Consider the following 15493-nt stretch of genomic DNA (forward strand, 5'->3'; position numbering starts at 1 on the left):
CGACTTGGAGTTCTGAATGGACGAAATGGTCAGTCTGTTCGCATAAGTTAATAAGAATTTTTTCTCTAGTGGTTTCAAATGCATTCATGAAAAATCGTGTTTAAATTCGCAGTGTCATAATTCCATATAAAGTTAGAACTTGTATAAGCCAATCCCGGCTGCATGATTAAATATGATGGAGAAATTTTATCAGGAAGCTTTATGGAAATGCAAGCAAAAATGGAAGGATGCTCATCATGATTTGGAATACGGTTCTGTTTTGTTTTTTGTTTTTTTTCTATTTGCAGTCACACAAGTTGCTTTATCTGTTAATCATCGTACATTTCATTTCAGTATTGTAAAATCTGACATTCATTAGTCCACAATATTGTAATTAATTTGCATTTAAGCGAATGTTGTATTAAAATGTACGAAATTTTTGTCCTTCTGCTTTCGAATTTAAAAATTGGTGCCTTTGAATTCCATCGAATACATTTGCTATAATGGCAGAATCACCTCAGAAAAGATTATGTCATAATGTTCATGAAATATAATTATTTTTCACTTTACAGCAGCTTTGCAGAAGGGCTGCTTTTACTTCAATGATAGTTAGGAGAACCAGGATGAAGACTCCATCATAAGAAGCCCTCGAGGATAGCACGGTAGTTAAAACCGTCGTCCTCCCACACTGGGGTGGGGAAGAGGAGGAAAGCCTGAGTTTGAATTATGTCAATAACAGGAGTAACTTTTATTCAACTTATCCAATCTCAGGCGAAAGTTGAATGCTTTTTATAAACAGCAAACCTACTGAAGAATGCCTTCAGTTGCAGAGGTAATACAGTATACTCAACGCCTTAGTTGCTCTAGTGCTTAACGCACGCAATATACATAGCATACTCTGTCGTGAGAAATTTTTTTTCAAGAAAAATCACTTTCATTTATTCGAAGTCATTTAGTGTTTTCTCGATCCTGAAATAGGGTTTCTAGAAGTAGAGTGACTGTTGGCCTGTCTAGAATGACTGCAAAAGTACAAGGCTCTATTATAATGCTCAAATTTATTATTATTATTTTTTTGTTGTGTTATTTTGTTTATTTGTTTTGTTTTGCTACTCTATTTCTCACTGATTGTTATGCCTGCTGTCTGCAGAAGTATTGGTTCGGGGATAATTTTCATATTGTGAGGGATGAAAACCTAGAAAAAGTCAGGGAGGTAATTTCTATGTCCCACATCTGACATCTAAGATTGCTAATCAGAAGATTTTGAGAATTTTCCAGTCTCTGACGGGATGGATTCAATTTTAGCTCTCTCTCCAACTATCTAATGTGTCATGTCGAAACTACTATAATGTTCACGGAGTACTTGAGCTGCTTTCAATCATCACTCCCAAGAAACTTCTGCCAACTAAACCGTTATATCTTTTCTCTTTCTGGGATTTAAAAAAGTTTAAAGAGGACTCCATGGCTTCCATCAAAACTAACTAATCCTGCTCACTTTAAAAATCCAATTAATTTCCCGCCATGACTTTTGCAAAATAAATAAAGAAATAATTTATTCATATGAATGTCCAAAACCAAACACTCGCACAAATAAGCAATATTAAAACAAAAAAAAAAGTATTTATTCATCCAATTTTCATTACATTATTAAAAATATATTATTTGACAATAAAAGAATTTATGCATCATATATTATACATAAAATTAATAAAATGCGAAGGTCTTTTTTTTTCTGGTCAATACCTATTAGACAGTTAAGCAACTATAGAATGTTTAAGGTCGGTTTAATGCACACAGAAGAGGAGTGAGATCAATTCCACATTCCTGTAAAATAAAAAAAAGACCAAAATTTGAAGTCAGAACTAATTTATAAAATATAATGAAACTATAGGACAAAATGAATTTATAAATGAACAAACTATAAGATATTGCTTCTATACTGTCCTATCAGAGAGCTGTTCCATGATAAGAATACCCCACTGACGGAATTAACAGTTAGGCATCATAAAGGGGAAAATGTTTATCTGTTTTCTATTGCTCAGTAACTTAATAATCCCTAGTTGGAGACATAATTAAGACAAGCCCAAGGCGATCCATTCTTTTGTGGACCTTAGTGGTACCTTAAAGGCAGCATGGAGCAAAATACCACTTTGTCTCCTGATAATTATCTTAGAAATTAGAAGAAATATTTTCAAAATGAAACGATACATTGAAATTTGTCATTACGACCAACATGGTTTAATTACTTTCGCTTCATAATAATCATTTGTTGCTTCCAATGGAATCACTGCCCTTGTGACTATGAAGGATCAAATTGCTCTCTCTCTCTCTCTCTCTCTCTCTCTCTCTCTCTCTCTCTTAAATATAGCTGGACATATATAATACATAAGCTTACTTTTAAATTACATAAATGAGTAATATTTACAAACAACTTCAAATTATATAGTAAAATTCATAATACGTTAATGTCAAAATGAATATCCACTGAGTGTACTTTATTAGCCACTTTATTAGGAAAACCTGCCTAATAGGAAATAGGTCCCTCTGTAGAGCTCAAAAGAATCTGGAATTTTTGTGGGTTGGACACAACGAGGTGCCGAAAGAATGCCACAGGAGTGCTAGTCCATACTGACTCAATTTCTTCCAGCAGTTGTCACAGATTTAATGGTTGCAATTCTCTACTGCAAAGAGCACCTTCTACCTCATCCCACAAATTCTCTATTGAATTGAGAGTTGATGATTTATGCTACCGCAATATGATGAATTCACTTTCTTATTCATGGAACCAGTTTAGTAAAATTCTAGCCTTGTAGCGTGGCGCATTATCTTGTTGGAAGACCCATTCGCAGATGGATACACCGCAATTATAAAGGGATGCTCATGCATCTGGTCGGAAATAATTTCCAGATAACCTGTGGCACCCAAAGGTTTCTCCACTGGTATAAAGAATGCCGAATGTGTATCACGAAAACTCTCCGCACAACGTTTCCCCACCACCACCTGCGTTCATTGTTGACACCTGAAAGGAGGATCCCATGACGTTTTCATTATGTTCTGGTCCTCATGTCAGGTTGAAACACTAAGGACTAGGATTCGTCAGATCAGGCAACATTTTTTGAATCCTAAACTGTCGAGCGTTGCTATTCTTGAACCCACTGTATACCGTCTAACCCAAATGCTTAATTTTCAACTTGACACCACAAACGGCCACACGCAGGAAAGTCAACGGATAATGCAACACCTACAACTGATATGGCAACATGACTGGGACACCACAACAAAGGGGGCTATCAACCCTGGTTTTCGCCTGGCCTCAATGTGACCTTTATCATCACCGGGCACGGATCCTTCCAACAAACACTGATGGCCATGGGAATCGAGAATGATCCACGTTGCCACTGCGGTGAAGAGGAGTCCTGCGGGGGCACATCATGTACGAGTGCCCAGGTACGACAATATTCGGCTTAAATTTCTCACCACAATACAGAGAAATCCTCGCAATCAAGAATTCACTCTGCTGTTCGAGGAAGATACCTATAAAGCATTAACCACCTACGCGCAGGAAACATTTGCACTTAAGCGAGCAAAGATTGCAGAACTCAGAGCTCCCCATGTCCCTTCCCCACAGAACAACACAGACATGACCATGCATTAGCATTAGTAGAGGCATATGATGCAAAAAAGCAAGCTTATGCAGCATCAGCCGAAAAAAAAAAAAAAAAAAAAACCGCTCCCATTTCACCCCTCCGTTCGTTCCAAATACCTGTCCAGCTGAGCCTTAAACTTATTTAGAATATCAACCTCCACTACAAGGGATGGAAGTCTGTTCCACCAACCAACCACCCGCTGGCTAAAGGCAAATTTCCGCACATCTATCCTACATCTGTCTTTCCTCAATTTGAATTAATGCCCTCTCAGGTGATTATACTGAGCAAGAGTCCCATCGGCATTGAGCATGCTCAACCATTCAAGGCTTTATACAACTCAATCAGATCACCTTGCAGGTGGTCTCCAGACACTGTAATTTGCAAACCTTAAGCCTTTCTTCGTAAGAGCAACCCTTTGTTCCATTCACTAACCTTGTTGCCGTTCTCTGTACTCGTTCCAACAGCTCTACATCCTTCTTAAAATGAGGCCTCCAGACCTGTAGTACTGAAGGTGTGGCCTGACCATTGCCTTATACGAGGGAATAATCACCTCCCCTCCTTATCCCTGCTAAAAAGAAATCTTGTATATCATTGATAAGACACCATTGAGCTATTCTTGCAGACCGCCTGCACTGCTCAGAAAACTTCATATCTGCCTGCACAATTACTCCCAGGTCCTTTTCATTCTCTATCACTGTCAGTGTAGTACCACAGAGTTGATACGCTACTCTGGGGTTACTGCTTACCATAAATCGTACTTTACATTTATCAATGTTAAACTTGATTTGCCACCTCTCAGCCCATCTGCTCCAGTTTATTAGATCATGTTGCAGCAGCGTACTGTCATTAGTGTCCTTCACAACCCTGTCAACCTTTGTATCGTCTGCAATCTTGGACATTAAGCTTGATATACCATCATCCATATCATTTATAAATACAGAAACAATGGACCCAACACTAAATCCTGAGGTACTCCACTAATAACATTAATCCACGATAAGCAGTGTCCATTAATTACCACTCTCTGTCTTCTGCCACTCAACCATCCCTTTATCCATAGCAGCCATTTGCCTGCAATGCCACACTGCTCCAATTTGTGCAGCAGTCTTCCATGTGCAAAGTATCAAAAGCCTTTCTAAGATCGAAATATATGATATCAAAGTTATTTGCTGCATCCAGTTCCTTTGTGACCACATCACAGTATCTAATTAAATTGGTTAGGCAAGACTTTCCTTTAACAAAACCATGCTGTGTCCGACCTATGACTGAAGTCTTGTCTAGATGATCCTGATCCTGCAGTGTTTCTTTAACCAGTGCCTACATTAATTTTCTTGAAACAGAAATTAAACTAACAGGTCTATAATTACTTGTGTCGCCCTTTGATCCTCCATTGTGAATTGGGGTCACATTTGCGGATCTCCAGTCCATGGGTACCTCCCTGAGTCCAAGGAAGCTCTCATAATTATGGCTAATGGTTTGCTTACTTCCTTTTCCACCTCCTTTAATATAACTGAATAGATTCCGTCCAACCCAGGTGCCTTTCAAATGTTTATTTTCAACAATTTCTCCTCCACTTTACTCTCAGTTATTTCAAGATTACCTAGCTTACTACCAGAGTTTAATACACCTTTGGTATTCCCCTTCCTGAATAACTCCTCATGAGTGAACGTTGATGCCAAATACTCATTTAGTTTGTTAGCCACCTGAGCAGGATCATCAACAGTTGAACCATCAATATCCAGTGGACCAATCGGATTCATCCCTTTCCTTCTAGAGTTTACATAGGTAAAGAACTCTTTGTTAACCCGATTAGAGAAGGATATTCTGCTGGCACCGATCTAGGGCGATTGCTGGCACTGACCACAGTGCGGGATATACAGGCACTATGCCATTGGCAATTACACAGGGACGCCTGTCGCCTATGACTTTTAAATCCACACCCTTTTCTATACTTTGCTTAAACTAGGGTGGATTAATTCTCCACTGTCAATCCATCCAAATTCATTCCCCTTTCAATCCTCGTGTCTTCTATCTTCCTCTCTTCTAGCTATTTATTATTTTATTTAATTATTTATATATATATTTTTTATTTTATTTTATTTTCATTTTATTTTATTATTTTTTTTATTATTTTTATATTTATTATTTATATATATATATATATTTTTTTTTTACTTCTATCCGTCAGGAAGTTCAGGCAACCGTGACGAAGGCTAGCCAGAGTATAATGGGCAGCCTGGCTCAACTCCCAGTGATGGTGGCGGGCAAAGTGGGGGTTCCCCTAGGCGCCCTGCGGTCAAGCAGCCAGAGACAGAACAACAGAACATAGCACTACTTTGTCACAAACCAGACACCACACTTTTTCTGGCTTTTACAGAGATTCTATAATTCTTCACAAAGTACCATGGCGCAGATGTGGGAAACCAGCGGTGGCACCTTCCACAAAATACTATACAACTATGTATACCGTCTTATTTATTAATTTTATTTATTTATTATTTTTTTTTTTGACAAAAGTGAAACCCAGTTCGATCGAAGCTACTATATCTCTGACAAGGTACGATGAATTCTGCATTCTGAAATGCCCCTTTGGTTTCTACTATTGTAATGGGTTGCTATTTGACTCACTGTAGCATTTCTGTTGCCCTGCACAAGCCTGTCAGCATCATTTTGTCTCTCGCATCAACGAGCTGTTTTCGACCACTGGATCGCCGCTGGCCGAATGTTTTTGGTGATTGGAACCATCTCGCCACCCTCAACGCATAATCGTACGTCGAAACCTCATCAGGGTTGCAGTTTGTGAAATACTCATATCGGCGCATGTGATGCCGGCTATCACGCCGCGTTCAAAGGCACTTAAATCTTTCGACTTGCCTATTCTCGCAATGCTTTCCACGCACGTGCAGTATTCCTGTGTATCTGCCCACCTACTTTATATCGCATGCTATGAACAAGTGAGGTCTTTGCTGAAAATGAACTCCATTTCATGAAAGGGTACGTGTACTTAATAAAGTGGCACTCAGTGTACATATCCGTCGAATGCATAATAATAGTGCAGGTGTAATTGTGAAAATTATTTCGTCGAGGTCAGAAGGAAGCCCAACTTACCACACTTGCGTTGAGGTAAGCGTCTGCTTGTAAAATCAAAGGTAACCCAGTAGCATTTTCGAATTCTTCAGTGATGCAGTCCACCCATTGTTTCCGAATCTATACGAATAAATTATTTTAAAATAATTATAAAGTAATTTTTATTGTTATTTCAGTTTATTAATCAATACTCATACAGTATACTGTCCCAACAAAATAATTCGGACAACCTATCCAAAGTAGTGAACCAAGCGGACTAAATGTGTGCAATAGAAGAAAAAGGTTTAAAAGCCAGCAAGATGTAGAGATATCACAAACAAGAGGAGTTTCGAAGAGATTTGTGTCGGATGCAAATCTACAATTTCTAATTGCTTGTCAAGCATACGTTTGTGCCTCAAAAGTCAATAGTAGTCGATGTATTTAAAAAGGCAAGGTCGTGATCATGTAGGCGTATGTATAAGCGTGAGTGCTGATGGTCAGATAAGCAAAAAGAACTCAGCGATTGGGATCGTCGATTACCCGAAGAACGTAGTGAAGTAGAATCGAATGACTTCCCTGGGAAAACGTCGAATAATCTTACAGTTTCACATGGGAAACTGTAAGTTCTGTAAGAAACTGTAAATTCTTAATATTTATTTCATTTGAATTATTTTTTTGAAATTAACAACATTAAGACGAAGTATTTATTTTATTTGTTAATTTTTTGTACTGACGAGGAATGGACGAAATATAGTTTCGCGTCCACGACCATCTGTCTATAAATTTATTTCTTTTTCTTAAAATGAAATCTCTGGAACGTTCCCCGGCGATCGACTACAGCATAAAAAAGCTCAAACAACTTCCTCCACAATTGAAGGTAATCAGACCCAGGCCTTTACAACACATTGTGTGGAAGCAGCAGCGTCCGTAACCACCGCTCAACACGAAGTGCGTCTACGTTGCGGATCCCCAATTTTTCATCATGCTGACGAACTGGAGTTAGAACAACACACGGTATAAAGTCGATCCACTGAAGCCTCGTGGCTTTCATTGTTTGGAAATTAATCCAAAAATCCAATCCGACCTCGCAAGAGAGAGAGGTGTACCAAATAAGCTGTCCACTGAGTGTTAATAAGTGTTCGTTGCTTTCCACCAAAATTCTTCCTAGTAAACCCAACTGAATCCACTACGTAGTGAAATGACAGTCCACACTATTCTACCACTTTGCTCCCTGTAAACTATTCTTTTCTGGATGTCTTTAAATAACACTTATGTGACGCTTTCTGCCTCTCTTTACTTCACATAAATATTAAAAAATGGAAAGCCTGTTTATGCACCCTTTTGATACTACATTGGAGAACGTGTGATGTGGATGACTGCAGGTAAATAGCACAGTAAACTTAAAAGGCAACGGGGGCCTATACGGGTCTGTTTAAAAATTTTTAAAAATGGCACAGTTATTTTGAAACCTCTACATGATGGATAAAAGATTTATATTTGAATTCACTGCACAGTAAGGAAGACTGGGATCAATTCTTACATTTTTTTTTTCATTTATTTCTATAATTACTATATTTTTAATGAAAAAAAAAAGTTAACTAATTCTGTAGCAGTACATAATGTGTCCTGCCGCTAGCACATTTAACGTGTTTTACGTTTAAGAGTCATCGGCAGGCGTGAAAAACGTTTTAATTTTCAGTTATTAATAAAATTCATGGACAATAATAGAACAATGTTTTTATTTTATTAATAATAATTACATATCGGTTACTGAAAGTATTGGTGTGTGATCACTAAAGTAGGATATATAATTTTTTTACACTGAAGAGATTTTAGTTCACGACTAAACACATTACATGTAATATTTCAATACGTGTAATATTTATCGAAAGATCTGATGACACGTCAAAGTTGAAGAATGTTTTCATAATGTGCAGAACTCTTTTCCAGCCTCACAGTTTAATTTTAAAGAAAACAAATTACATTCAATCTGAAAACACCAGGTCACTTGAAACCAGATGCATTTTCTAATTAACGCATTTCCGAAAGTTTTTTTGTATCTTAAAACCTTAATCTTTCTGTTTTTAAATTCCTTAGGTTTCCAACAATATGTTATACGTCCACATTATGGACGTATAGCTGAAGATAACGTCACTTCCCTAACGCTTCCACATGACGGTTTTTCGTTACACATTTTTGGAATAATGCCAGTAATAACGTTTTTAACTTCAATAATTACCTAATTTATGTACAGGAAGGGTAAAGTCTTTTTTTGTCACGCTAAGTATATCTTTAAAAGCACTGAAAGGAATATTTCTTTCTCAAATGCTGCCAGTAGATTATAAATATTTCTGAAATCAATTGCAACATCTTACAAACTTTTCCCATTACAACTAGCACATTATTAAATTGTTTATTTTGAGATCCCAATTTTGTTTTGGTTTTTATAGTTCACATTTATTGAAAATTACTAAAAATATACAGTATAAATAATATTTTGAGAATAAAATATGGCGTTTCATTTTGTAAAAAGTAGAGGGAAGGTGTCTGGGGCTCTTCGTGTAGGGATCCAAAAATTCTGGCGACGCCACTCGGCCTCCGTCAACTATAACGTAGCTAGAAATTTTAATTCCGATTTAAATTATTACTATTTATAAAATTCAGTAAATATATTGGTTTTTAATTACTATTTATCCTTGCAACTTGCTAATTAAAGGTTATGAAAAGCATCATTTCAACTGCTTTACTCCTCGCTGAATTATCTTTAAAAATATATGCTTCAGAACTTGCGTATGACATTTATAATAAACCCCAGAAACATGTGTAAGTTTACCTCACTAGCGTTATGGTTGCAGTTACAGTCAGAGTCATTCCAAACATCTCTGCAGATGAATTTGACAACATCTTTGTAGCCCTGGCAGTAATCTTCTCCGACAGCTTTCAAACAATCCAAATACATATCTATTATCTTTAAGAATAAAATGAAAAACTATATCAATATTATAGCATTATATGTTGCATATGTTATTATATATAATATCGGAGTAGATACACCATAGAAAAGTCTTAAAGAAAAACTATGATCGTAGTGTGAAAGACATCATTTCATCTGTATCTCATATTGTTTCATCCTTCACAATGAGGTTGGAATGAGGGCATTTTTAGAAAAGTGTCATCAAGGGGGCGCCGCTAAATTTTAATTAATGGCATTTTCTAAATTAATTTAGAAGCGAGCACATTCCTTCTGCAGCATTCTTTATCTCAATATTTCCACTCCCCTTTCTTCATTCGTTGTTGCAGTTCGTATAGGTGACTGGCATATTCTCATTTTATATTCGAATTTGGTAATACTTTGCAGTTATTGACGTTTACTCTACTGAAGGCATATAAACGAAAAATAAATGTAAAGTAAATTTAACAGAATATCTTGTATATTTCATGTCGCGATTTAGCAGGAAATAAGTACAGCCTACTTCAAAAATCAGCCCAAAATGAATAACTCTTTAATAAAACGATAATTTTACTTTTACCGATCTCGCACATCTCGATCTCCACAAACATTTGATGAGTCATATTGTAAGATATAAGATCTTACAAGTTAATTTAAATGACGATAGCTGGGTTGTCTTTAGCGAACTAAGAGATTAATTAGAAAAAAAAAAACGTTAGATATAGTGATATTGAAAGATGAAAAAATGTTACAAATTTAATAAAATAAAGATAGTGGCTTTTTCGCAAGGTGAGATTAAATCAGGAGAAAAGTAAATGAAGGGATGGGGTAAGCGTGAGAATAACTAGTAGCAGACGGATAACCTTTCAGCTCCCCATATACACGAAAACAAACAGAGACAGCTGGAATAGGTAGCGGGGGTCATTTGTGAATAGGCGTGAAAGGGGTTGCTCGGTTTTTTTTTTTTTTTTTATTTATTTTTTATTTATATATATATTTTTTTATTTATTTTATTTTTATATATATATATATATATATATATATATATATTTTTTTTTTTTTTTTTTAAGCTCTGGATTGGGCCCCCAGAGGATTTTTTTTTTTTTAAAGTGTTGTTGTCTCATAACCTGAGACCTTATGCGTCCCATCTACTGGAACTGGCCCACCTTCCCGTGGTGTGGACTAGTATCTAGAAGCAGTCTTCCTGGTGATAGCTGCTTCTGGGTAGCCAAGAGGTCAGCATAACACAACAACATAACATGCATTAAACTACACGAACATTGCACTATATTACACGCTGGCCTGTTTTGCAGAGTCTGTTCAACGTACAAAGAAACGAGGTGGATTTGAACGGACGTTCTAGGAGCCACCCTACCTATACACACACATGTCCACATGATCGGCTACACCGTCAGACTAAACAGGAAACAGGTGCAGGTCAAATGTTCGGTTTCAAATTAAGACTGGCGTCTGGCTGTCTGTGATGGGAAGTTGCTAATGCTTTAGAAGGCAAGGCGAGAAATGGAAATGACTGTTTGTGGAAGTGGCCAGCCGACATCAAAGGGGCATAATGCCTGGGAAGCAAAATTAAGAATATTCAAAAAGAAGGTTGGATCGCGCGCTAAAGGGACAGCATGGGAAAATGATAGCGAATGAAACGGAACGTAAATTTAAATACAAAGGGGAAGATTGGTTGAATGTCCTGAACGGAGGCGGTATGGAGTTCAGGGGAACAAAAGAGAGAGCGCAGGAAAGAAAGTGTCCTCTCTCGAAAAACAAGAAAAAAGGAGTTTGGGGAGGGGGGAAAGTCGGAGGAGAGAAAAATAAAGTAAGTCGGGAGTGTAGAAATGTAGGGAGTGATAGAAAGGGGCCTAGACTGTAATGGAAAAAAATAGTTAATGGTAGGAGTAACGGGAAGGGCAAGGATGATAAGGAAAAGGAGTTATGAAAGACAGTAAGTGTGCCAGGATAGGTAACGACCTCTTGGAGCAAGATGCATCAGAATGATCTTTAGTAAGGGAGGAGTTGCGCATTCAAAACGGAGAAGGGACACCAGACCCATGTAGCCAAGAGTTCCGGAAAGTTATCTGAAGCAGATTCAGGAGAAAGCAGATAAAGGAGAGCCATAGAAGATAGCCCAAGATGGAAGCCTGAAACCTCCCTGAAAAGGAAAGAAAAATATAGAAGTTGGTGAGCAATATATTAAGTACACTAAGTTAGCAAGAAGGACTGTTAGTGAAATAGTATAATAATTAATGAAAAGGGGGTATTACTAGAAAGTAAAGAGAAAGAAAATCTTTCTCTCAAGTAGAAAACAGAGTTTATTATGTTAAAAGGGGTTAGTGTATAATGAAAAGGAAACTAAGGAATGAAAACTAGATGAGATTGATAAAACAGATATAATGTGTTAGGAAGGGTAGTAAACTTACAAAGAAAGATTCTGAATATGTTTTAAAGTTATAGACAAGTAAGTTGTATGAGAAACTCTGAATGTAATGTTTTAATGATGAAGATGGTTGGTTTATCTGAATGACTAGTGACAATTAGAGACTTTAGGAAAAGTCTCTACTGATTGGTTGATTGTTATTATAATATTTGATTGAATCAAATCAATTATTTGATTGAATCAATTATATTAACAATCAAATACTTTATTTGATTGTTAATATAAGAAACGGAATTGTATCCAGGAGTAATGACATGAGTCTGATCAACGCCCGATTTCGCTCATCACTCATGGACGTTCGTGCCATGAGGGGACCTGATTGCGGATCTGATCACTACCTCATCTGGGCTAAGGTGCAGCTCAAATTACGGCATGCAAAAAGGTCATCTCGGTCAGCCAAGCTGGACTGGAGGCAGCTAATGAATGCTGCCAACAACGCCCTATCCAACCGCTTCGAGACGCTAGCCGTGCCCGAGCATATAAATGAAGAAGAAAAGCAGATCTCTGATGCCATCCTGGAATGTGCCAAGCCCCTATGTCCACCTGCCCGACGTCGAACGCAACCATGGATATCAGACGAGTGCGTCGACCTCGTGGACAAACGGAAACAGGCAAAGTTGGTCGACTTTGAACGGTACCGGCAGCTAAACCGAGAAGTCCGACAGAGGATGACAGAGGAAAGAGAAGCATACTGGAACCAAGTGGCAGACGATCTTGAAGTGGCGGCATCCAAGAACGAGTACCGCACTCTCTACCGTACCCTCAGATGTCTGAGTGGAAAGACCAAATTGACTAGTGACAACATCAAGAATGCTGATGGGACCTTCGTGCGATCATCGTCCGAACGCCTGCAACGGTGGAGTGAATTCTTCAAAGCATTGTATAATCACGACCCACCTCAGGAACCGCCAGAAGCCGCACTATCGATCGATCCCCCTGAAGTCTCCATGGTCGATGTTGAGCCTACACTAGAAGAAGTGAAAGCAGCCATACAATCCCTAAAGAATGACAGGGCACCAGGAGTGGACCAAGTCACCACAGAAGCGATCAAAGCCGGGGGAGATGTACTGCTTCGCCGACTACACTCACTCCTCAAAACCATCTGGTGCACTGAACAAATTCCGCTAACATGGAGGAAAGCCATTATCATACCGATCCACAAGAAAGGTGATAACCGGGATTGCAAGAACTACCGTGGCATCAGCCTCCTTTCCATCATCGGAAAGGTCTTTATGAAGATCATCCAGTCAAGGCTGCAAAAACATTGCGAGCAAACCAGTCGAGAAGAACAGGCGGAATTTAAACCCGGGCGAGGATGCTGTGATCAAATCTTTGCCATCCGTCAGCTGATGGAGGAGAGGATCCGGTGCGGACAGCGAACCGTCATTGTTTTCATTGACTTTAAGTCTGCTTTCGACTGTGTCCATCGGCTTGCCTTATGGAAACTACTAGAGGTCGAACATGTACCTCGAAAAGTCATCACACTCCTCCAAACTGCATAGAACGGTTTAACCAGCCAGGTGCGCATCCAGAACGATTTATCCGAGGAATTTACTATCCAAACTGGAGTCCGCCAAGGGGATGTAGCCTCCCCGTTGCTTTTCAACATCGTGGTCGACGCCATTATGAGGCAAGCATTCAGAAACAGACGGGGCATACAATATGACAAGGATCACTATGTGACTGACCTAATGTTTTCCGATGATAGTGCTATCTTTGCTGGTAACGACTCTGAAGCCACGGACATCCTCTACGACATTGCCCGCATTGCCCGGCCATACGGTTTGAAGATCAATGCTGATAAGACAAAGGCCCTGACAACAGATGGGTCGCAAGCCACCATTTATCTCGAAGGCGTCCAGATCGCGAAAGTGCAGGACTTTAAATACCTTGGGTCGCTGGTCCAGGAGAAGAAAGTTGCATCCACCATGGAAATCCACAGCAGAATTGGACAGGCGGCCACTGCGTTCGCCTCGCTCAAATGGTGTCTGTGGAAGAGGACCAACATTTCCTCAAAGACTAAAATCCGACTCTTCCGTACTTTGATCCTGCCCATTCTCCTTTATGGATCAGAAACATGGATTTGTCTCAAGCTAGATTTAAACAAACTTGAGGTATTCCAAATGCGATGCCTGCGGCAGATTTTGGGCATCTCACTTCGTGACCGCATCACTAATGATGCCATCCGCACCAGATGCCAACAGCAACCAACCATTGCCGACCAAATCCAGAAGCGAAGGCTTAGATGGTTTGGCCACGTATGTAGAATGGGCACGAACAGAAAACCATCCACACTCCTTTGGAGACAACGACCCACCCAATGGAGCATCCAACGGACCGCGCTTAGGAAAACGTGGGCCAAGCAAGTGGAAAATGACTTGAAGAGCCGACGTCTCGACCTTAACCAGACCAGGACTGACGCCATGAATCGTAAAGTATGGAAGAACATCACAGAGCAAGTCCGAAACCCTGCGGCACCTACAGCAGCATACTGGTTGCGGGGCCAACCGCCTCCTCCAGCTGCCAGCTAAGGACCAAAGAAGAAGAAGAATGACATGAGTATAGTGAATGTATAAGTGTTAAGAGTTAGTTAGGGCAAGAAGAATGAATCAGGTGTTTTCATATAATGGTAAACTCAGATTATCTAGTGAATGGAAACTGTAATTAGAATGATTATGCAAGTTATCTCTGAGTCGACTGTGTATATTTGGAATCTATGGGTTTTTTTTATTCAATTGTATATAATATTGTATATGTGTATGTAATACACATATACAATATTATATACAATGTTTTGTTTCATGTTTCATGTTTTGTTTTCACTTGAGTCCTGTTAGTCTAATCAACACACGCCTTGCTTTCCTAGTTAAGAGCTTGCTCTCCCGCAAATAGGCGAGAGAGTCCTGGTCTCTGATTAAGGGGAATCATTGGAAATTACCCTCAAAAGCTTGAGAATCATCTGTGATATTTGCACAGCATAGCAGTCAGGTGGCAAAGAGTGGGGTCTAGTAGGTGTGAGGGCACCTAAGAAAACCTCAGTTAAATGTATAATAAGACAAAGAAAGATAATAATAAAAAAACAAAGGATAAAAGAAATAAGAAAACAAAAAATCTCTTCCCACAATATGCTCACCTGACTTTTTGTCACTGCTGTACCCCAAGTTGGGTGACTACACACGACTTTTCTATGTGTGTGGGTGGGTGTAAAGTTACTGTAATTGGAGCAGATTTTTTACATTTCATAGGATTTTTCTCAACGGAGCGTAAACAAGTACACTCGTGAAATGCGTGTTTCGAACCTTTATCTTCATTTATTATTAATAAGAGGCCATGTTGATTGTTGCAGATCAAATTTCCCATGTTTCAAACTACAAATAATGGTACAGGTCACAACTCCAGATTAATCAT

The 15493-nt window shown here is 38.8% G+C and overlaps 1 protein-coding gene across 1 annotated transcript in view; it reads right to left on the bottom strand.

The window, feature by feature from the left end:
* Window positions 1-1708: 1708 nt before the first annotated feature.
* The window catches only part of LOC150089791 (uncharacterized), a 34034-nt gene continuing 20249 nt past the window's right edge, over window positions 1709-15493 (bottom strand). The window contains exons 4-6 of the mRNA XM_090368816.1: window positions 9523-9657; window positions 6732-6830; window positions 1709-1800 (exon numbers count right to left, since the gene is read on the bottom strand). Coding sequence (XP_090224942.1) covers window positions 1750-1800; window positions 6732-6830; window positions 9523-9657 — 285 coding nt within the window. The 3' untranslated portion in view covers window positions 1709-1749. The remainder of the gene's footprint in view (window positions 1801-6731; window positions 6831-9522; window positions 9658-15493) is intronic.

This window comes from Mastigoproctus giganteus, chromosome 2, assembly GCF_048544385.1.
Source record: "Mastigoproctus giganteus isolate SK-2022 chromosome 2, ASM4854438v1, whole genome shotgun sequence".
NCBI lineage: Eukaryota > Metazoa > Arthropoda > Arachnida > Uropygi > Thelyphonidae > Mastigoproctus > Mastigoproctus giganteus.